This window comes from Zerene cesonia, chromosome 20, assembly GCF_012273895.1.
Source record: "Zerene cesonia ecotype Mississippi chromosome 20, Zerene_cesonia_1.1, whole genome shotgun sequence".
Classification (NCBI taxonomy): Eukaryota; Metazoa; Arthropoda; class Insecta; order Lepidoptera; family Pieridae; genus Zerene; species Zerene cesonia.
The window spans coordinates 8,167,189-8,193,286 of record NC_052121.1 but is presented as its reverse complement, the minus strand read 5'-3'; the positions used below and the strand labels follow the sequence as shown (position 1 = coordinate 8,193,286).

General features: G+C 30.8%; 1 protein-coding gene across 2 annotated transcripts in view; it reads left to right on the top strand.

Moving 5' to 3' along the window:
- Positions 1–26,098, top strand: part of LOC119834983 (nitric oxide synthase-like protein) — a 65,266-nt gene that overhangs the window by 24,869 nt on the left and 14,299 nt on the right. The window contains exons 1-5 of one of the 2 annotated variants that reach the window (XM_038359561.1): positions 13,836–14,114; positions 18,457–18,593; positions 19,195–19,357; positions 24,288–24,379; positions 24,994–25,135. In XM_038359561.1, the coding sequence (XP_038215489.1) occupies positions 13,836–14,114; positions 18,457–18,593; positions 19,195–19,357; positions 24,288–24,379; positions 24,994–25,135 (813 nt within the window). Of the gene's footprint in view, positions 1–13,835; positions 14,115–18,456; positions 18,594–19,194; positions 19,358–24,287; positions 24,380–24,993; positions 25,136–26,098 lie in introns of those variants that run through there. The other variant, XM_038359562.1, reaches the window with a different exon arrangement.

Here is a 26,098-nt window from a genome sequence, read left to right as displayed (position 1 = left end):
GCAGACCCTCCCAAAGCATCACTTTTTGTTAGTTATTATAAATTACACCAGGACACACCTTATGTTCTGCCCCGAGCCACAAAATCCAAAAGGTTTTGTAGTAGGTAGTAGTGTAGTAGGTAGTGTTAGTATTAGCATAGGGCAAAGGATTTTCTTGTGCGTTTCTTTTTATATTATGTAGTAATTATTCAACATGCAACATTATCCGTTTTTGCATAATTTGTGCATAAATTTTACGCGTTATTTTCACTAAAATATAAAAAATGTAGTTTTTTAGTTGAGAGTTCAGTTTGATATCTTGTCAAATTGCGTATAGGTACATATTTCCTTTACCGATGCAATAAACAGAACACACTACGATAAAAATACAAATTGATAAAAGCTTCGCCATAAAATATTTACTGCTCAAATGTTTTCCTATGCTGTCAGGTGAAACGCTGTCAAAATAAGTAAGAAAGAGGTACGAGGGTGCATATTATAATAGTATGGTATTTTATACAAATCCTATGAATGTAGTGTCCTTGTCTTGTCTTGATAGTACGCCAATACAACCATATTTATTGCTTTTGTGTCTAGTTCTAGTCGTACATCATCGTTTTACGTTGTTTTACGTTACGTTTTAAAAGAGGATAAAGGACTTCATTCTATTCTAGAATCAACTAAATTTTCTCACTAACTTGTATATAGAGTATACGCAAGGGATTCATTTATTTAATTTTGGCGATACTAATCAGGGTAATACGATTAACTCAACTAAAAATTATTGTATTGTTACCGATCCTTTCAAGTTTCTCTTCGGACATTCTTCAAGTTGAAGATCACAACACCAGGGCGCGATACCAGGAGACTTTTGGTATTGAAGGCTAAGATCCGGTCGGTGCGCCCTTGAAGTAGTAGTAGTAAGTAGTAGTTAAAAGTCGCGTGTTTAAGGGGTAAAATCAAGCCTAAAAGACATACAGGTGAAGCTAATATAAAAGCTTGTTAAAAATGATTAAGCTTAACTTAGATAAAAAGTAATAAGATACGATTAAAACTATCTCATAAAAAGTGATTTAGAACGATTTCATTAAAACGGCCAATTTAAAAGAATCTGTGTGAAGTAAACAGTTCAAAACTGAATTTAAAGACTAAAATCTACAATAATATCGAACATGGAGAAAGTCCAGTGCAGTTTGAGTATTTCTGATAGAAGTAAAGCATATTTAGAATATTCTAATATCTATGAAAATACATGCCAAATATGGGAGTTTCACTATAACAATAATTAAACTATTTATAGATTTGTAGCTTCAATTTAAAAACATCACATGAATTCTAGAAAACAATGAAACAAAGAGTTCTAATGCCTTATGCTTGACGTGCACAATCGCCTTTCAAAGGAATTTATTCTATGTTATATTAAAGCATTTGTAACCGCCCTCGCCGACCGCAAGTGTGTGCGGTAAGACTCAGTTGGTAGCGGAATTGCTTGGCAATCGTATGACAATGTATCTATTTGTTATTGTCAGATATGCGTGACTGAAATTGATTTTCTGGTATTAATTTTGACTTTATTGTTCCTGTAATTTAATGCACCAGTCGGAGAAAGACTGGCCGAGCTTATTTTGCTAGGAGTATACTTACGATTCCTCACACTGGATCTATAAATAAACCTGGACATCGAAATGACATATGCTACCATTTTCTGATCCTAGTTTTGGCAGAGCTTACTAAACGATGTAGACGCATAATTACATATTATGTATGAAAAATACATACGGATATGTAGCACTAATAAATAAACGATCTTAATATTTTCTATTTTACATGACAACTGCTAACAACTGAATCAATATCGTCATCTTCAGTAAATCGATACAAAAATAACTTGTTAGAAGACAATCGTTGATAAATTCAAACGCTCCAACTTTCAAAGTATAAACTGTGAGAGAGTTAATAATTTCTCTATTAACATCACAAGTATCTCGCATCACTTATTCATTGCAAACTTGTCATAAATTTAAAGATGTAATTGCTTCTGCATTTGAATTTCTTTCGTACTGAACTTTTCTAACTCTCCTATAATTTAAATGACGTAGAAAACTTATGTCTTTTTAGTTTGGAAAAAGACAAATGCCGGCATGTGATACGGTGAAACGAGTCCAAATTTATTTTCTTAAGCTTACATTTTTTAGTTGCGAATATATTCTTTGTAGGTAAAAGGAATTTGTTCCAAGTTTGAGAATAATGTTTCGGCAAACATAAAGTTTTAAAGGTCGGTTAGGAACAAAGTATTTTGTTTGAATTACTCTCCTGAAACAATTTGGCTATTTACTTTTATGAGAGGTTATTACCAGGTTAATATTTTAAATGTTCATTCAAGCATACAAATCTTACGTTGAGTTTTGCCCATATATAATATAATATTTTAAGCTAACCAGAAATATTCGGGATAACTTTTATACTTTGGACTGAAGCGTGGATACTCATAGATTTTGATTTTTTCAAATACTTAAAATTCTTCCTCACTTTATGGGCCTAACAAAATTATTACTTGAAAGTTATGACAATTATAATAATCTATGAATAAACGTCACTAGCGCAATAAAGGAATGTAACAGAAATTTTTATGTTATTTAACTAAAACAACTCTACAACCAAAATATAAGTATCGTACTTATTACAGGATAAAAATAAACGGGTCTCTATTATGCAAAATCGACGCGTGCTCTATCTTTAATCCCCAAAGGCTTGATTCGCTTATTAATCGATACACAGCGACTACACAGCTCGAATGTTCCAATTTTGAAATATAAGGTGATTAATTTTGTATTTTACTTTTTTATTTATAATTTTTTTAAGAACCGAAATCTGTTGATACACAATTCTTTTTGCTAGCAATGCTGATATATTTTTTAATAAATTTTCGGATTTAAAACGCAATTTTATATTAGGCATGCAAGTGCTTAAAGGTCTCGTAACCAAGCCATTAAATCTTTAAAAAAGGCATGCAAGTTAATACAAACGATTCTAAACTAATGCGATTGGTAATGGGTTAAAGAAAAATGATTTACTTTTGACAGCAAATTAGAAAGACAATTTTTATGACAGAAATGATCGGTATTTTTTTTTAATTTGTCATTATTTTTAAAACATAATAACAAATTTAAAAAAATCCCGATCATTTCTGTCATAGAAATTGTCTTTCTAATAATACAATTAAATATTTTTAAAATTTTGTTATTATTTAAATTGAAAATTTCTAAACTGCATGCTTTGGCTTTACCTACCTTACATGGATAAAATAATGTTTATTTATTTATGAGTTTTTATAGTTCAGATTGAAATGTCAAAAATCCACACAGAAATTCATAAATTGACACTCGACTTTAGCGTAATTAATTATGCAACGAAACGTGAGTTGAATATAGAATTTTAATCTGTTTATGCTTTTTCCATTAAAATAAAAAACAAACTTATAAAAGGCAAACTAAGAACATACAACCTATTATTTGAATTTGCAATAAGTTTTTTCAATAAACCCTTTCCTTTTACAATTTGCACTATCACGAAACGCTATATAAAGCTTTTAACAGTTCTGCTACGGAGTATTGACCGGTAAATTACACGATTTCGTAGAAAAGAAGATATGCTTATTGCTTACTAGCAGCAAACGAGGCCATTGGCTAATTGTTAAGTGCCGTTAGAACGTTCCATTGATTTTAATGTTATGGTCATAATCTCATTTCTTTGCCAAATTTATTTTTTACTAAAGTTAGAATTAAAGAGTTGGTGTTATAACCTGACGTTTTTACATCATGATGAATCTTTAGATTCGATTTATATAATGTACTGTTACCAAGGAAAGTCATGTGGTGCTATTTTTGAAATAAACTTAATCTTAAAAAATGTCGCATTATTTATTTGCCTTAATTAGGAATGTTTATAAGAAAGATTACGATCTTATTAACTGTGTTTATATTATTCTAATTTAAATCTAATACAGTCGAATATAATCATAGTAATTAGTAATTAACAATACACGAGAGTACATTTGAGGTAAAATATGATCCAGGTGTAGAACATCAAACATATGGCATCCAATTAAATTCTGCATAAAATCTGCAATCCACAGACATATCTTTCGAGACTTCAGTGTATGTCGTACTTCGAAAAAAAGGCGGCATGTTATGCATTCGTACGTGCAATTCGTAAAGTGCTGTGGTTGTTAAACATTAATTTTGTATTCGGCCAACGTTGCGAAATGTTCTTTCTCTCTAAATAATCATACTAGAGTATGTATGTATGTTATGCAAATACGTATGAATTACATATTTTGTGGCTGAAATTTATGACTGCTTTGGAGTGACAAGAATGAATGGAAAGGTCGCTTCATGAGAGAATTACATGTTCTCGGTATTGGGTTGATAGCTCTTCATGAATGGAAAAGTGAGGCTAGGTAAATAATTTAATGTTGCCATTTTTTCACCATATAATAAGGTTGCCATATATTAATGTTGTATTGGGTTAATGTTACGTATGTTGCTTTCCAGTGCAAATAATAGATTCAATACTGATCGATACTGATTATATCGAAAATATTATGTGTTTATTACGATTGCAGGATGAATGTTAAATTATCGAAATTGTTTGTTTATGGTTAAAATAAATAAATTTGATGATGTATTAGCAGTCCTTAAAACACTTAGTTTATTTTTTATTAATAAAGAAAACAATAAAAGTGCACGCATATAATTTTTCTGCCAGTTAAATCACATAGAAAGTAGATAAGTGGGTAATATGTAATTAAATAAATTATGACGCATTGTTGTTACTCGGTTATATTTACATTTGAAGTCACAAGGCGGCTGTTTATCATTCTGCTTTAAAAGTATCATAATAGCAAACCGTAACGTGTGTTTACTTTGAATTTAATTTACTCTGAACACAGCATTAGTGCCTCTTGTTAAACATTTGGATGCATTGAAGTAATCTTTATGCTAATAATTATGGTTGTGCTTAAAATAAATTATTTTGTTTCGATTTCGCTGTCTATTCCTTTATTGTTTGAGTTGTGTTAAACTTGATTTAACAATGTTGGTCAAACCAAATGTTTCTATTGCTGGACGTCAATAATATCAATGCATTCTTCCTAGAAATTGTGCTAATTAAACCATCAATGAGGATAACTAATTTTTAATCTCAAAACTGTATACTTTATACTATGACTACTGAGTCTTAGTTTCTTCTCAAAATTATGTAATCGGCAGCAGTTATATATAAATGAGTACTTTATATATAAATGGCATTGGAGTGTATAGCGGCGTGTATAGACTATAGGGCAAATTAAGTATTTGACAAATAAATATATTTTTATTTGCTTGATATTGTAAAAAAATATGGTAAACATACAATAACTGTATGTCCTTTTGGGATATTTGATTCGTGAATTGTGTAATTTTGTTTTAATATGCATGTCAGTACATACGTACGTAACATTTATATTAATACGTTGTGAACCATCTTGCATATGGGTACTTTGGACTATATGTTTCTTTTCAAATCAAGTTGATATTGCGGTACGTAAATTGGAGCACAGATGAAACTTCTCAGAACGAGAAGTTTGAAATTTGAATACTTATTTACTGTTTATTATATAAACGAAGGTTTGTTAGAATGTATAGATGTATATTTGCTACTCTTTAACGCAATTGAATAAATAATAGTTTGAGTTTGAAATACTTGCTTTTGCTCGAAAGACCACTCGGTACAGTTTGTATTTTTTATGATGTGAAATATAAAATGTAGAATAGGTGGTTTTGTTGGAATATTGTATTAAAACATAGTCGTTGAAAGAGTTTACATATCTTCTTGGCAAGCAGAGAATATTACACAATTTTCAAAAAATAAACAACAAATTTAAAGCAATTTCCTATCCTGTTCCTGTCTACAAAGCTTGGAACATAGACTTGGATAGACTTGGAGTTATTTTTATTCGTATAAAATATTATATTTATTGTCATATTGCTGCGTTTATCCTGAACTTCTTACCGTAAGATCTGTTAAATATTTACTCTATGTACCTTTGTAGCTGTCTCGTGATATTAATTACGAAAGTCTGTAGACTTTTTCGAGCTCCAAGCAAGGCATTAATATTCGGAAAGTTAAGAAATCTCTCTTATTTCATTTGTTCTATAAATATTCATTTACCAATTGAACAGAAAAAGGTTGGGGAGGAATTATTAATTAATGCACAAATATTTTTGGCCATTTTAATAGTACTTTCGGGATATTTTTATGAAATAGGAGCAATAACGGTGTAGTGTAAAGTTTCATGTACTGTCTATCTTCATATATGAAATATGAATCTAACATATATATTACGGTGATGGCTTGTTAGAAATTTATACAACAATTAATCTATATACTACTATAATACAACTGAAAAGTTTGCTTTTTAAATTGAACGATTTTTTTTTTGTTGGACAGTTCTTTTATCGTAGAAAGTTCTATAGATTTAAAAGTATTAAGTCTTTACAGCCAAACCCGCTCAAGATAATACAAAGATGCATACAGGTGTACTTCCTATGGCGCCACTATTGTGATTCGGTGTGTTGGAAAATCTGATACGATCGTAGCGAGATCAGGCGCAAGACCAGGATGAATGAATTACCCTCTTCCGATCTGCTGTTCAAGTTTGAAAATATCTCATAATACTCATCTCACAATATTAGTTATCCACTGAAGAAACAAGCTACAGATATATCTGTAAATAAAAATCTTTTCGAGTGCGATTTTTGTAATTTTTGTATTATTCAAATACAAATATAGTAGAATTGAGAATCTACTTTTGTTGAAGTGTGTTGAAAAGGAAATATTTTCAAATGCATTGATGACAACACAGACTGAATGCGCAAGAACAAAAAAACAATGGTTACTGTGATGATTGTTGGGAATTAGCGAAAACCATTTGCTGTAATACAACATGTATTCATGAGAATCGATATGTAAAATTATGATTATTAACATATGGTAGGGTCCATAGTATGATTTAAAATCAATGGTCCTAAATTGTTCATTAAGAAATATATATATTTCTCTGAAAAATTATATTGAGCACATTTTATATGGAGTAATTCTTAAAGCATTAAAAGAAATATCAATATAAATCCCCATAATTATACAAGTTTACGCTTAGCTCAATTAAAGTAATATGCAAATATGGAAGAAAGTTATTTACATAATTAACCGGCCATAACTATCCACGTTGGCCAAGCGCTCGTTGGCAGATGTCACACGTCGAGCGTGATGTTTCCTCACCATGTTATTCACCGATACACCGATTCACCGACACAGCAGTTCTGATGCTATCCACATGTAAAAAAAAAAATATTTCCTTGCTACGTTGAAATTCCGATGTTGCGGTTCTAGTTGGTAACCTCTTGTAAAATTAACAATTTTACGCTCCAGTTGCCAAGCTGATTTTCGCATTAGGTATACGACCTTAATTGCATTTTTGCATTGCCTGTATCTAAAAGTTAAAATAAATCATCATAGCAGTAAACAAATAGAGGACATTTCGAATGAACAACATTTGTGTCATTAAATTAAGAAGTTCCCATTCCCATGTTCCCATTTCACGTCCATTTTTATTTTCCTTTACCAAATAACCACAAAACCAAGTAATGTCCAAGTGTCTAACTAGCTGCTAACTAGTGAATGTAAATAACATATATTAAAGATAATAGAATAGCAAGGAAAGTCCATGATTTTGCGACCTCATTCATAAATCATTGTTGTAACATATAGCCATTATACACAGTCCAGTTACACAAATATGAAAATATACGTTCTTTGTTTCCGGCGCAGGTTATTTTTGGCTTATTTTTATCAGCCATTATCACTTGGTGTTGATGGCCGTGCAGTTAAAAACATCCATTGTGCATATTTTTAATAGCAAATTATTAACAGGCAGTTAATCTTGTAAACGAACCTTTTAATCATACAATTTATGTATCAGTCCGACACATGTTGGTCTTTTATACACTAATTTTAAATTTGAATTTTTTAGCAATGTTTTCAAAGCTTGTATAAATGCTTTCTACTAATACACTAGCTGTTGCCGCAACGTCGCTTGTATCATACAAGCAAATTAATTTTCATGGTACAAAATTGTATCCCCTATTTAATTCTCTTGTTGGGTAACATCATGCCTATTTGTATTCCAAATTTCAGCTCGATTGGTCCAGTAGTTTGGGCTATGCGTTAATAGATTGAGATGTGTTCTATGTTAATAAATAATTTTTGATTGTATAACCTAAATTCCCTAAATAAAATCTTGTTGATACGGCGCGTTTACATTACACGCGATTAACGTTTTTATTAATATTCATCGAGCATGAGGCTTTGATAGCGTATCATTCAGCCTGAGAAGTGTTTCCATAGATTAAGCGAATATTGTTTTACGTACTTTTTTCATAATAATAATAATTATTATTCCTGTAGTTTTACATTTTTACATGTTTTTTTTTACTTTTAAATGTCAAAATTTATTTCAGAAATTATTGCTTCTGTTTGGTTCCACTAAAAATCTACTGATTATTAAAATTTTAAGGTATTATTATTATCTATGTAGAAGTTAAGTTACTAGTTTAATCTGTTAGTCTAATACACGTTGCCAAATAAACAATAATTAATTAGTTCATAACTTCAACTGAAATTACGATCGCCGTAAAGCAAATAATTATAACAATGACAAAGCCATTAAGCCAAATAAAGTTATTAATTAAGATTAAATTAATTCATTTTGTTACTCAATAATTATATCGCAGTGAAGTTGTCGCCAAGTACGTATTACGAGTTTATTTGTTTCGCGTTTTAATCGTAATTGTATATTAATTTTCCTTTTGTTTCAAATTTCATTCCTTTTGTCTGTAAGCATCGATAACTGCTTAATTTAGGACTTAGTGATATGTGGATCCGCTTTCATATGTGGGTAGTACTACGGTAAATTTATTTTAATAAACATACTCTTGTGTAGAAAATAGAATTTTAAAGCGCTTTTATAATTATGTGGCTAGACTACTATGATTATAAATATAACGATTGAAACTGGACGGTTTTTCAGTCATAGCAGGCAACTGGGCTGGTGATTCGCTTGATGGTAAGCGATCACCACCACCCATGAACAATCGCAGAGGTAGTGCCTCTACGGATACGCTGCCTGCTATTAAGGAGTAGGGGAGAAGGAAAGGATTGGCAAGTGGAAAGAAGGAATGGACTGAGACGGATGAGGAAATGAAAACAGGCCTCCAGCTCTCCCTTTCACCGTACGAAACACAGTGGCATGCCACTATTCCACGCTGGTTTTCTGTGGGGCTGTGATACTTCCCCGGTGCTAGCTGGGCCAATTCGTGCTGAAGCGTGCTCAACTTCCTCATGTAGAAAATAAATTTAGTTAAAATAAAACACGCTTTATTGAAAGATTAAATCAACTATATTGCCTTACATGTTCAGTATACGTAAGTATAATTTAATAATATCCTCGCGATCCTAATCAGGATAATAAGATAAACTCATGAGGTATATTGACTGATCCCTAATAAGTGTAGATAGTTTGAATTAAATGTGTACGTTTAAAGTGGGCCAAAATTTAATTTAAAGGAGTAGTTTTTATAAAAGCATATATGTGAAGCAAATTCAAATGTGTTAAAAACACCTTAGTTGGAGGGATTTCGATTTAAACTTTTATAAAATGAGTTTTGTCCTTATCAAGCGAATTAAAACGCACTTGAAAAAACAATTCCGTCTCTCCTATTGCGATAGCAATTTGTATATTATTACGCGTAAAATTCTATCCAGATGGCATATTTCAAATATAATTAATAAATCGCCTATGAATAAAAAGTCTTTAATCTCTAAATGTATAATACTCGCGTAAAATCAAACGTAAGATATATAATAAATACTAAGTAGCGTATGTATCAGTGTTATTTGTCAAGTGTTGTTAATTTTTCTATTTTATTTATAATGTAATGTTACTTCATTACGCATTTATCTTATAAACATAGATATATTAGCCTATAAAAAGCCTTTAAAGGAACAAAATGCATTAAAGTTTCGGTCTTCTGATACTAAAGAAATCATATAGGCGACGTTAATTGACTTTGAGCAATTCGACCAATTTCAACAACGCTTATCATAATTTAGTATTGTTTCAAGTACCCATTGTATCTATTAGTTATATTAAATAAGAAATGTTTGATTAATTGCATATTTGGTTTTTTATGCTATAAGCATTTAATAATAATTAGTTTTCTTCAATATTATGGAACTATTTTCACTAATTCCAAATGACTATCTTATCGGTTAAGAGGATTAAGTATTGATTCAAAAGTTGAATGAGTTCTAAGTTCATATTTTATACAAACACTTGAGTCACTTCGCTTCGCTGCATCAAGAAGCTTCCCGGCCATTTTATTTTAAGTCCCACAAATGATTTAATTGACAACTTCGCACACATTATTGATTAACGATATAATTTATTCCTTATTACTTATTATTCATTTTCATAAACATCCGATTTTTTGTTAAAGAGATAAGTTACTTTTTGTGCTCGCGCCGTAAATATTTTCTAGTTCTATTTGTAAATACTCATTTATCTAACTTATTATTTAGGTTTTAGAGATATTCAATGAGAAAGTGTTGCCCCGAATCGGTCGTAATTTACTACAAAACTATCTCTTCATACTCAGAGAATTTGATACGAATAAAAAGTTTGGAGCACGAGTTTGAGTTAATCAAATAAGGATGCTTCACCGGGCACAAGCAAACACAGTGACGCGAAAGTGGTAACAAATGCATGACTTTATTCAAATATTATTAAAACAGCACATGACTACGGGGTAACTGGGTTTACACAACCGATAACGATTGTATTTACTATCAGCTTATAATGACGGCTATGTTTATTTGATTTGTTAATATTTGATTTGAGATAGCCAAATATGTAGAAACGCGTGAGTATAATCGATTTGTATATTGTTTTATTTTATTGCTTTTTGGGGGTAAAGGGAGCAGCGATTACATGCGTTTTTTAATGATTTCAGGAAAAAATTAGTTATTATCAAAAGAAGATGAAAATTACTACGTCTTATTGAGTCTAAAAGGCTAGAACGATTAAAAATAAAACCTTAATTAATTTAACTGGTAATTAACTACTTTAACAGCATTTGCAGAAGCCTACACTGATCGAAAATATCAAAAATGCAAATACAATAAGTATTTTTTAGTATTTTAGTTCCAAATTCCCAATGAAAAGCATAAAAATCGTGTATGAATTTTCTTATTTACTTATACTAAAATATTATTCATGATCAATACACACTATTTTCGAAACAAGTCTGGTGGCATCTGTTAAATAAAATTTGGCTTATGATAAAAGAAACAAAATGAACTTATCTACTCATACAGAATTTCATTTATGATCAGTGCACACTATTTTCGAAGCAAGTCTGGTCGTAACTGTTATGCATTTTGGCCTACATCCAGGGAACATAGTTTGCTTATTATATTGTCATAAAGCGAAGTACAGCTTTCTGATATACCACTTGAAGAAATCAGCTGTTTGAGTATCAAGAATGTGTAAATAAAGGTTTGCCTCACGTGCTTCGCAATTAATGATCGTGTTTTATTTTATAACATATATTTACTAATACTTGTTATCAATATCGTTATTCTATTATTAGCTATTGGTTACTAATTGTTGTTCGAATTGTTTTAAAATATGATGAAGGATTACAAAGTTATCAATTGATGTGACGTGGCAATTTTTCATTATAAAAGTCACACAAATTCGATTTTGTTTATAACAAATAGATGTAAGATGGTTATCACCATATTATGAGAACCTTGGACTTCAAAATCGATAAGTCAGGGTTCGAGTCCAGGCGAGCGTGCAGGAAATAAATTGATTATGGCCTGAACCCTCATAGGAGGACTGTGTCCCAGCTGTGGGATCATATATGGGATCCCACAGGATCATATGTGATCATACAACACTTTATAAACACGGCAATCCATTTGTAGAGGCGTAAGGTCTGCAATGGACTTTATGCCTCTCCAAATGTTCATGGGCGGGGGTAGCGCTTACCATCAGGCGTCCCACCAGCTCCATTGCCGACTGTACAAAAAAAAACATACATTATCATTTCGATTTTATTTTTTTTGGATATGTTACTGATGTTGCTCGATAAGTGAGTGAAAACTCATTGCAGTAATTATTTTTGTTTGAAATAAATGTTTGGTCATTCTGTCACATAAAATTTGTTGTGTTACCTCCCTCACCAGGAGCGTCGATGATCAAATTTTGTAGAAAATAATTATCTAACATAAGCATTACATGATAAGTATGGGTAACAGGATACATGTAGGTGTAATATAGCAATATTTTTCATTAGCAGTTGCACCTGTATCAGCTATGAACTATATAAATTTTACTTATATGTATTTGATATAAAATTTGAAACGAGTAAATAGTAAAAAATAAAATGTTATTTTTGATTTTGATGAAATTTTAAAAGATGCGTGAACATTATTAAAACTTTATCTGATTGTAAAAGCGTTTGCGTAGCACGACTACCTTGATAAGCTTTGTTTTGCTGTTCGAAAGTTTCAACTAATTATCTATTCTCTTCTAGCTAAACTTATCTTTTATAGCATAAAAGTTTTGAATACAGCTATTGAATACCGAAGATTTTGCCTATAATGGTATAGATCGTGGCAACAATGCACATTCTGAACAATATAGCTTATTGTATTCAATATCGATGCTAATTTACACTCTTTATCCAAAGGAAGTTGATTGTGTTGTGTAATACATATAATTATAATGAAAAATGCGCAATGCTTCAAAATTAGGGATCTCGTAATTGTTGGCCCAGAAAAGGTTTCCAATACGTAATATCATATAGTAATCCAATATAGTGTTTTTAATACCCGGGACGATTAAAATTTGTTTTGTTCTTTAATATAAAATGTAAGTTGAGAAGTAAAGTAAAAAGATCATGCATGAAGACATTATATTCCTATAAATATTATAAAATGCAATGTAGCAAATTCAACATTGAAAAAATTTATACGGTATTTAAGTGATATAAATACATCGTATCAACGTCATTTGTTTTTTGCTAGAAAATCGTATAGAAATTACAGAGCCTACGATTAAAAAATACGGTAATGGTCATCATGATTATGACGTCAAATAAATAATAATAGTAGCGACTGACTCGGTTTTCTATTCATTCTTTATTACATACATCCCATTTTTACACGCTTTTTTTATACCATATGTTTACAATTTCTCAAATACCCAGCAATTTATTTAGTGAAAAACAATGAGAAGTTATTTAACAAATATGTCAGAAGAACCATTAGTTTATGCACGACGTTCACGACATTCATTACACTTATTCAAAAAATGATAGTCTTAGATAAATTCAAGTGTTAAAAGTGCAGACTGTATCAATTAATTTTTTTAATATCGAGTGCTGTATTGTCTGTTTGTAGATAGTTCTTGTCAATATAATCAATAAAATTTACTACACGTATCATTTACAAACAACATGACCAATAAGTGAAGGATGTCTGAACAAAACGTATTTGCTCTGATTTATACTAACTTAAGCTGTCAAGATACGAATCTTCGTCGGCAAATATTAAAAACAAACTAGTCACTTTGCTACAAACGATAAAACTGTTATAAATACACCGGTGACACCTATTTGTGATTAGTGCGCCCGCGTTAGTACGCGCCTCATACATTTTTTACATATCCATTGATCTCACTTAAAATTAAAATGGCTCCCGGGGTGATTCCCAATCCTGACGTCATGATAACCGGAACGCTTGACGTCATCGCGCAAAACGACCGAATCATCCCCGAAATCGAGGAATCGATTCCCAAATCATGCCCCATAGATCATCTCAATGATGCCAGTGTGAATGACGTGGGGATGAAAATTGTAAAGCTCGATAAAAAACAGCCGCGAAAAGTTGTTAGGCCGAAAGTGTTAAAGAACCATGAGTCGAGGGAGTTCCTGTACGATCGGCTCTATGATACCACTTGCCCTAGAGTGGTAAGTACCTAATGTTAATCATTTGGACATGTAACTGCGTAATATCTCAAGCTTTTTAAGTCCACCACATCGACATTGTTCAAATACTTTGAACTAATGCTGGCGATTTACAGTTAAGATATTATAGACACATGTTGAAAAACTTTAATTATTAATTTAATTGCCAAGACCGTAACTATATAAGTGTTAATACCTACTCATTGGAAAAAAATATTAGATAGAGGTAGATTCTGGAAGTATTGTTATGATTTATAATTATACGCAATAGAGTGCTATTTTTGTTTATTTATCATTATAATCTGCAACTATTGGTGTGTTTTCTAAGTGGCTGTTTGCAACTTCTTAAAAAGACAACTATAAATAAGCGTATCTAGAACGCATTTTGTATATTTATTCTAAGAATAACATTGTGGTAATAATTAAACAGGTAGTTAATAAACTAAAAGGTAACATAAATCTGCCTCACCCGTAAAACAATTACGTAACGATGTTAAGACAGATATCTATTGTACTTGTATTGGTTATTAGTTGACTACATTGTATATGGTCAGTGGTCAAGCGTATGATAGATTGTTCATTTACATTGTTCCTATGTTCATTATCGTGAAAAATGTATTTGGAATATTCCCGTATGATAAAGCATTTTTGCTAATTTACGTCTTCTTTTAAACCGTGTATCCTGTATTGAGTTGTCTATTTTTGATATGTCTATTCATTTATTGCGGACATCAGTAGTCTATCCTACGCTTTCATATTACTCTATGTTAGTTCAGGTTATAATCCAGTACGACAGTCAGGATGAGTCGATACATCTGTGGAAATGTTAAAATTATTACTGTGGTACACGCAAATTTATCGATTTGTTTACTAATTCAACGATCGCAGCAGGCAGGCAATTTGAAAATCGTTCTGATTATTAAATAAAGATTTTTGTACATGTCCTTCTCTTTTTACTACTACTCTATATAGACTTCTCTTTATTTCCAAGGCTTTATAGCTGCTACTAGATGACATAAAATTTTATCTTGCGTGTTGAAGATGATTTAATATAATTTAAATTTCTCTTAAATAAATTGATATCAAGAAAAAATAAGGAATTTGTATAATGAAATAAATATGTAATCTCTCATATGCTTAACAAAAAAATTTTGAGAATCCTATAATTTATGAAATAATATACTAATACAGTTTCTCAGTTTGTTTTGAATAAGGCACGGAGGCGTCACTAATTTTATTATTTACGGATAACGTCCGTTTCGTAGATTAAAATTAATTCTTGTTTGTATAAAACATGTGCTATTTATTTATTTGTTGTTTTTTTATTTTTTGGTATTTGTATCTGGGGTTTTTAGGGGAGCATAAACAGTCGGACTTTTCCCAAAGTTATTATTTATTTGATTAGAAACACGGTAAACAAAATATAGAATGCTTAATTATATTTGTAAATAAATATAATAATTTCTCTGAACAATAATAATGTATAAATTATATTTCGTACAGTTCATAATTATATTGTTTCTAAAAAAAATTATTTTTTAACAATTTCTGTAAGTTCGTGTCAAATAAAAACATTGATAAAAATGTCCAAGTTATAAATTAACGATTATATCATGGTTTAATTTTTTTTCTTAATTACGAATTACTAGGTATAACATAGATCAGATAAATGTATCCTATAAACATCTCCTGTTTTTGTATAAATATATCGAAATAATGTTCGCCTACACACGCATACACACACATCACAAATCACACATTAAAACATGTAGGAATAAGAATACATCTTTGTTACTGCGCTTATCTCGCGCGAAAACTATGCCGGGGCGCGAGCAGCCAGGCGTTCGTATCCGGGAGTTGCGATCCAAATTGCCCCGGGCGGCTGATGTTACACCAATGAAACTTTTATTTATTCCTTGTTTTGTTCATATTGTACACGTTTTTATTGAAGGTACGGTTGCTATCGACGATCGGTGTGAACGCTGCCAAATTATAGGTGTTTTTATTATTGCTAATAGTTGCGCTTTTTTTGAGACTTTAGTATTTGTTGATGGATAGAATTATATAATGATGAATTAAACAATTAATGACTTAATCATCAGTCGGCCAAATTGAATTACCTATCAATGTCTTTACATTGTACTCGCATTTGGATGGAGTGGATGATAATATCAATTACCAATTATCACCGTCGTCTCAGTTCGGTTTTCTTTGTGCATGACTTATTGTATGATGTTGAAGTTGAGGGTTTAAATAAAAAAAAGTAACCTAACGTTTGTCACTAAAATAGATAGAATATACATTTATTATTAGTAAAACATAATATAATTAACGAAGTAACAAATCCTACTAATACTAATATTATAAATGCGAAAGTTTGTAAGGATGTGTTTGTGTTTGTTGCTCTTTCACGCAAAAGCTACTGGACAGATTGCAATGTAATTAGGCAACTTTTTGTCCCGATATTTCTACGGGATACGGACTTACGCGGATGAAACCGCGGGGCGCAACTAGTTCTGCACTAATTTGAAGTTAACAGTAATAATATGAGCAATCCTAACGGTTGTGATTCACGTAGCATTTGATATTGTTTGATAGTGGAATGTTGTAGAACTATTTTCGTATTAACGTAAACAAAAATTTACAACATCAATTATTCCTGGATTTTCATCCCGTTAATAAAGCAAGGACAGCTTTATTTTTAGACAATTTGTATTTCATTATAATACTATGATGATGCATGATATATAACTGAATGTTTAAAGTAACTTCTTTACACTATTTCGCAAATTGGGTATCTATAGAAATTGAAGATAAAAATCTGCGCTAAATTTACAAATTCATTTTAGAATACCTAGATACGATTCTTAAACCTTGTATCTTGTTATACGCGAATAGTCATTATGCATAATATGATATATATATATATATAAAAAATTAACACGCAAAATTAAAAAATAGTTTCTTTCTAAAAAGTTCAGTCATGAATAAGCGACGTCTCGAAATCATGCTTCAACGATTTTGTATACGTGCTGCATTACTATGAGCATATTGTTCTATAAGAAAAATAATATATCATCACTCATATGTAAAGTACAAATTCAAGTAAAATATTGTCACTGGAGACTCGTGATACGCATATGTAGAACCTCGTTAACAGCTCCGTATAACCATTAATAGCGTTTTATAGCACTCATTTTGCTATAAAAATGATTATATTTACAGAAGAAAGTTGGTTGAAATAATTTTGATACAGTTTAAATACTTTGACGTTTTTGGTTAGATTTGAATTGACATACCTATTTAAATAGGGCCAAACCAAATCTATTCTCATAATACATATCTGTCCTATAATATGTAACAATAAATGAAAGTAAAACCGATCAATAATATGTACAATAAAATGGTAAATAAAATACGTATTACTTCTAATACGTTGTGGAAATAAAAAGGGGAAATGGCCCGACAAATACGGCTATTTCCTTGCCTAACGAGATTCAAATCTATCTAGCGTAGGTACAATTCAATCACTCACTTTGACTCAACAATCCTTCTCTGCAAATTGCAACAGTTGTGATATTTTTTATTGCTTATTAAATCTTTATCAAAGATAATCTTCCTTAATAATATTTGTTACATTCTATTCTATTTGTATCAGATTTATAATAAAAAAAATCGAATAATTGTTAATGTACGTATTTGGTTTGTTAAACCTGTTTCTTAAATATTTTACGTATCTGTTATTCATAAAAAATAATATATTAATAATCTGTAAAATAAAAATAAAAAACAGGCAGCTGGCACATGAGAAATGTTTATAAATTTTTTCTTATGGTTCGGAGTCTTCGAATTTTATTTTTTTCCAATTTTAAATTAAGAACATTTTTTTATTTCATTATCTGTGCCGATGCAAGTAGGCGCGAACAATTTGTGAGACTGTAAAAAATTAATTTTAAGTTAATAATTTGATTCCATAAAGCTAAATCCTGTAATAATAAAATTTATTGTGATTTATATCTATATAGATTATAACTTGCCTGGGCCTATGGATTCATATTAAAATTGTACCTTGGTTTATTATGTCAATAAATGTTTTTAATATAATTTTCTGTTTGTATTTTAATATAAATTTCTGTGCCAAATTATGATAGCGTATTCGCTTTAAGGCTATGAATATGGTGTAAATTTTTTAAATATTAATTTAAAGGACTATTACACATCTTTGCTTGCATATAAACTTTCACGTAATGATATCATAATTAGTATATTACAATAAGTAAGAAAACATCAGCATTATATTCGTTAACAATTATTGTAATTAAAAAATTTGTTTGTTGGTCCACAGTCTACACTATGCAACGAAAAAACATGCCTCGGCAGTTTAATGGCTATACCCGGAAGAGGAGACGTGCCGAGGGAACCTGAAGAGGTTTTAAATGATGCAAAAGATTTCCTTGGACAGTATTTCGCTTCGATTCGAAGGTAAATTTACTAAACTTTTTTGTTCTTACAGTTACATATGAGGAAATTACTATATGTAAAAGAATTATACTAAAGCAAATTTCTTAGAAAAACAAAAACCTAACTTATGTTTCCGACGCAGTCGGGTAACAAAAGGTTCTTTGAAACGAGTTTTTGCAGCTGTAGAAAGGAAAGGAAGAGTAAGAAAGTATTTATTGCATATTCAAGCAAAGAGTTTCATAGGTTATATATAATATGATTGTCACACTTTGTTTTCATGTTGTTGTAAAATTGGTTTTGCAATTTATTAATTTGCCCATGTACAAAACTACGTACAAAACCTATCCTTCATCGGCAAAATCGGCGTAATGGTAAAGCCGTAAAAGAGTAACAGACAGATAGATTTTTGAATTTCTAAGGTATCTGTTCATATAATATGTTTGTTTATTATTAAAACCAATAAGTACATTGGTTTTTTATTAAAAATTCTTGAGCAAAAATATATTATGTATCAAAAAGATTGTTATAACAATTATCCTTAGCAAAACATAATTGACCGATTTAAAAAATAATATTATAAATTAATTGTTTTTTCATATTTATTTGTTTCATTCTATCACAGAGCAAACACCCCAGCTCACGAAGCGCGATGGAAGGCGGTACAGGAAGAAGTGGTGAAGACAGGAACATATCAGCTAACCACCACCGAGCTGGTCTTCGGAGCCAAGCTCGCGTGGAGGAACGCGAGTCGCTGCATTGGCAGGATACAGTGGTCCAAGTTACAGGTCAGTTGATAAAGTACTGGGTTTGAAGTGAGATTTTTATATATAAACTAGCTGCACCCGGCAAACGCTGTTCTGCCTTACTCTTATCATTTAGGGGTATGAAAAATAGATGTTGGCCGATTCTCATAGATACCGGATAAGCACAAAAAATTTCATCAAAATCGGTCAAGTCGTTTCGGAGGAGTATGGCAACGAAAACTGTGACACGAGAATTTTATATATTAGATTGATATAGGTAATTATCGACATAAGAGAAAGAGAAAATTGTTGAAGAAATCTGCATGTGGTAAATGTGACGTTACTTGAAATATATCTCTTTATTTAACTTTCTGCGTTATCTTCGTTAAATTCGTGTAACAAATTTTGACATATTACGCTAAGACTTTGCAATATGCTTCATTGCCGTCTTATCATTTTGTGAAACACAGTTTATTATAAAATAAGCGCACGTTCTATTACTACATTCTATCGAAAGACCATTTAATAATAAAAAGTTCATTTATTTTCTGTGACTGCGATAAATCTCTGAAATCGTTTATATAGGGACAGCACGTGACCAAATAGTAATGACATCATAATAATAACCTAAATTTTTATTTTCGAAGTAAATGTCGAAATATGTTCCATTACGTGATCGGAATAGATTGTTAAAGCACCTACCTAAATTCTCCTCTGGTGCTAAAAATCTAGTCACTGGTATTTTCATAGCTTTTCTTAATACTGGAACAATATTTGCGTAAATTTAAATTGGATAATTCATTGTTTACTGGAAAAGAAAACGGATGAAAACCGTTGACGCAATCGTTTTAGATGGGTCGTAAAGAAACCCACCTAGCCGACTCATTCTAGAATCACATTCTGTGATATAAAATTAGTGTACATCGCTTTTATGGTTACACATGGTAAAAGTTGAAGTAAAAGATTTTCAATTGATTTACTGCTTTAAAAAACATCCTGAATTTATACCCGGTGCGTAACCTTATTATAACCTTATTAAACCACGCGCGGTTTCACACCGTTTCATCCAATACAATACACATAATTTTTAGTTTTATAGCAACGAATGCTTTATAAATGAGAATTTTTAAGAAACAGATAAAATTCCATGACATGGGGAATGTCGCCGGTTCGAACTCGCCTCGTGATCGATTTTTTTCTATTCTTTAAATATTTCTCAATACAATACATTTTAACAACAATCATTATATTATTTATTTAAACGGAAAATCTATCTTTTGTTGTAAAAAGTAACATGCAAATATGGCTTTCTCTGCCATTGTTTTGTTTTGTACTAACGACTGATTGTGCGCTGAATAATTTAGGAACGTATTCTCACGTGAGATTTCACTTTTGCCTCGACGTGAAAGAATGGGCGAGTTTGTTTGATTACCGTGTATTGAAAATATGAAACTATATTTTTTTAATTTATGAAGCTTGTGGTAGTATGGCTTCATATAAATATACGGTATTAGATACATTTTATTCTAATTGACTGGATATTTCTGTTTAGCTATTGCGCTTTTCGTTATTTCAATATTAATCGTAGAAGATTTTTAATAAAAGACTGAAAATGTTGTAAAAGTAATAAAAATCAATCAAATTAACATTGTTTGAAATCAGAGCTTGTAAATTTAATTCAACAAAATAATTAATGTCTAAGTTTTATCTTTTTTTTCTATCCACATATACCCTTTCGTTTTCGACCCCTTTTATGTTAAAATGTAATGTATATATTAAAATTATATTGGTTTACTTGTACATTTCTACTACAGGAAAAATGGAAAAGATATAATTAAAAACCCATTTTATTATTTCCACGAAAAAAATGGGATGTTTGATAAGAATTTACGGGTGATATCAAGTCAATCAAGCTTGTTAAAATGCAATTTTCCGCTTAACTGTTATTTTTTCTTTATTTATTTACGTTGTTACAGGGTCAATCGTATAATTACAAGTATATACCCACATGTAAAGGTCAACTAAAGAAAGTGTTTTTAACTGCTTATGTTAAAACAGCTGCGTCCCGCGGTTTCACCCGCGTAAGTCCGTATCCCGTAGGAATATCGGGATAAAAAGTTGCCTATATGTTATTCCAATTGTCCAGCTATCTTCGTACCAAATTTCATTGCAATTAGTTTACTAGTTTTTGCATGAAAGAGCAACAAACACACACACATCCTTACAAACTTTTCACATTTATAATATTAGTAGGATAGTAGGATAAGATAGGGTGTATCGCGGATTTATTTTTTGTTTTGTTTAACTATCATATTATGTAACACGATACAGACATTATCCATTCATAAATAATTATTGGTATTTCGACTTCTTTTCGCATTTGCTTGATATTAGTATAATTTCCTTCATTTGTATTTTTCCTAAATAGAAGGCTTATTAAAATAAATTAACATTTAATTCGTAGCCATAAAATAAATGCTAAGGAATTGTAATTATGAGACCTCGTTTATAAAGAGCGAGTAATCTTTACAGAAACACCGCTGAACGTAGATTTAAATATTATATTTCCATCTATCTGCGTCCTGCAACATCTGGAACATCCTTCTACGGGGCGATTCTCACGGAGTTTTTGTTTACAGTATGCATTCGCAATATCTTATATCAATATGAAACAATTGTAACTAATACTTAATATTATTTTTATACTTTGATTTACTCACTATTAAGTGACCCAGCTTGGTTATCCGCATGTGGCAAAAAAAACCTCATTAAAATCAACAAGAAACTGAAACAATATTGCCAGTAAAATCAATTATGTCCGTTCTTACTGCTTGAAACTACGAGGAATAGGGCAAAATGAATTTGCTGGCTCTAATGAGAAAACTCTCATTTCGCACCAGGACACAAAAAAGGAATATGGGAATTGGATGGGTTACAGTTAAAATCATTTTGGAGGCCGAAATAAAATGCCAGTAACACGAATTGGTATTTAAATACTTAAGAGTACAGAACACATGTATTGTAATTATTTTAAACTATAGGTAGATATTAGGCACTTACAAAATGAATCTCCTAATATTTTATCGGACGATACTTCAGCGAAATAGATACTCTTTGTCAATTATTTTGTTCATTATTGTATAGTAACAAAAACATTGTTAACAGAACGCTAATTTATTTACACTATTTCACTCCAAAACGTAATTCGAATTTAACAATTTCCAGAAAGAACACAGTTTACGAACTGTATTTCACCAAAACTGTTGAACAAGTTAATGTTGTATGAATTCTCAGTTTGTTTGACTGTATAGCTGTTGTAAAATAAGCCGTGGCTTTGCAAACACGCCGCCAACAGCGCCTTGTAAAACATAGGATATTACTAATTAACTGCCACGTCCTCTGTTTGCTCGCAGAGGCTAACTACATTATGTCACTACGCTTATTTCTAAAAGTTTTTGAAACTTATTATAAAATGGAACGATCGAGCATTGGTATGAACGGTAATAGAAAATTTTAAAATAACATTTCCTGAACCGAAGCTATTGTAGATTTAGGTATCATTATGATTGGAAACGGAATACGTTAAAATGTATTATTTCAACTTTTATATTAAGGTTTTATGGCTAGGTAATATTGGTTTATGTGAGTACGTTCCATTTGATATGAATACTAATATTGAAGTCTTTATTCGAGTTTGCTTAATCACCATAACATTAACAGAATACGCTTTATAAGATGACTATTTAAATTATCATTTTAACTTACTCATAAATAACTTGTAATAACACAGTTTTCTCATTCAAATAAGAATCAATATTGCTTGGAATGTCACATGATCTTTATTGAATAAGTAATTCTTTTGCGTACTATGCATGTTAATGACTAAAAGATGTGGTATAGCAAATATTGTTGTGACGTTGTTTAAGTAAATTAAAACATCCAACGCATTTGTCACATGACTTTAGGATGTGGGATTTATTTATTTTTAGTTACACAATTTAATCAAATGATGTTGATGTAGAAATGCGTGCGTGTGTCGTGAGATGTTTATCAGAATTTCAGAATTCAAAGCTGTATGATAATTTTTTTATCCTGTTAGATAATATCCTAATAATTATGAAAAAAGATTCATCATTGTAGACCATTTATTATCCATTTAAGAGTTTTATAAAACGACGTGCTCAATTATTCACCTCGTATAAATCTACATTGTTAATGCATTAACTCGCTTAAATTGATTACAAACACTTAATCCAACAATTATCGCAAAGCTCCGCGATTGAAAGGCGGTAAATCTCAATATTTTTCTAATTAAGTCGGTTGATTGAGTAGCAGGCGACGTAACGACATTAAGCGCCTTCATTCGCTCACCATTCAGTTCGCATCGGTTAGACGGATGAGGAGGACTTAAATCGGCATTACCAGGACTAAATTTAAGTCATCTGATGTAGAGAGTACATTTCGTAATTACACTGCTTAAACAGATTGCTTGGGTTAATCAGAATGAGGCTCTCGGATCGTTCGCGGTTCGCAGAATTTCATGATTTATTTCACAAAATGCGTACGGCCTTCCATACTGTTTTGTAAAAAGGTCGTGCGTAGGTATATTATAAACAACAATGGGTGGAATTTAAATTCGACAATTGTTAGCTTATTTGAATGTTAGAAAGGTATTTTCTGTTCCGAATATTAGTTCTATTGTTGATGTTACTTATCGTATTTGTTATTTGCCGTTGAAAATATCAGACTCTGAATAAACATATGACTCGCAGTCGTTTTTGTGGCTTATTTTAAATATAGGCTAAAAGCTTGTACAGAAATTCAACAATACTACATGAATCTTCGAATTTGAAAAGCTATGGAGATGTTTTATAAACATTTTTCTCGTAAATTAATAAATTAGAATTGCTGGAAGATCTTACATATTTAAGTTTACTTTCAAAGTGTTTGCATACAATTTTATTTTTAACAGGTTTTCGACTGCCGGCAAGTCACAACGACAAGCGGGATGTTTGAAGCACTCTGCAATCACATCAAGTATAGTACAAATAAAGGAAATATTAGGTAAATAATTTTGTTTATATATGTTATACTTCGTGTAATACAAATACATTGAAGTTGAACAATACCTGTCTCAGTATTGAGAAGTCCCGAGTCACGTAGCTGAGTATCGGAACGATACAGCTGTTGCACTGATCGATTCTTTGCTGGAATAAGTAGGTTAAAAACCACTTTATTTACTTTGTTGCTCTTACAATTGGAGCTCCTTGATTTTCTTCCTTTTAACCAAGATAATAGTTGTAGTTCTTCGAATAAGATTATGCACTGTGTAATTTAATTTTTTTTTTATTGTTATGACCTTTTTAAGACATTTTCAAGTCCTTCTTAACGACGTCATCCTTAATTAATTAATTTTTAAGTGTAACATACCTACCTATATAGCTCTTCTAGTTCATTGACTCGCCAAAGAAATACCAATATACACAAATCATAACACTTCTATTCAATCTAGACTTCTTTAAAAATGAAAATACATTGTAATTTCTTGTGTTTGATTTTACGCGAGTATTGTACATTTAAAAATTTAAGACTTTTTAAAGTATTTTAAAGTTATTTTTTCTTCACGTTCAAAATCGATTAAAAAGTCTATAATTTTTTAATGAGAATACCTTTCTTAGGTCAGCAATAACAGTGTTTCCCCAACGAACGGATGGCAAGCACGACTACCGGATATGGAACAGCCAGCTCATCAGCTACGCGGGCTACAGACAACCCGATGGTACTGTTCTGGGTGACCCCATGCATTGTGAATTCACAGAGGTAAGTCATAGAGGTGGATCTATTCGTAGAAACCTGTTACAAATTGTAAAAAATGCATAAATTAAATTGCAGCCAAAATGAATATCTTTTTTAAATTAGATAAAAATAAGATAAAAAAGGAAACAAATTTAAGGAAGAGAATGAGATGTACCTCGAAACATGTAATATGACGTTAGATAACACTTAAAAAGTTTTTAAATATTTATAAATTGCAGGTTATTAAACTTGTACTGGCGTGACATCGTCCTTTTATATAAAAATCTCTAAATAAATAAAATATGTACACACACTCGTATCGTCTTAACAATCGAGTTGTTGGCAAAGATGAGAGATCGGTAAAATTTGCGCCTTTTTTAAATTTCTTGTTTGTTTAATATCTGTTAATAATTGTTTGAAAAGTATAACATTGCAAATTTTTAAAAGCTTTTAACGCAAAAGCCTAAATTAGATTTAATTCCTAAATCAATCTTTCATGACGCAAGTAACCCTAACGCCACCTGATTTCAGTAAAAATGTAAATCTTCTAAAAGATTAGTTTCTTAAAGATTGGAAGACTTTTTATACTAGTTTAAAGCTTTTATTTAAGAATAAATTAATGTAGCTTTCAATTGGAATTAATTAGTTAAATTCAGCTGATAGGTAATTATGTGAATTTGTTCATTGTTTGAACGGATTTTCTCTTAGATAGTTTGAATTTAATAAAACTTACAGTTAACTTTTTTAAGTTAGATTCGGCTTTAGGAGTTAAAACGTGATTTATTCATTACCTGTATTAGTTAATATGTGGAGACAGTGATTACTGGTGTGAATATTTTACACAGTTTGTAAACATATATAGAGGTGAGTTATAGGCAGCGATGAGAGATAAGTTAAAAAAATTAAACATATAAAAATTGACTAAAATTATGTACCTTTTCATAATATTTCAATATTTATACTTTATTGATATGTTGCGAAAAATAA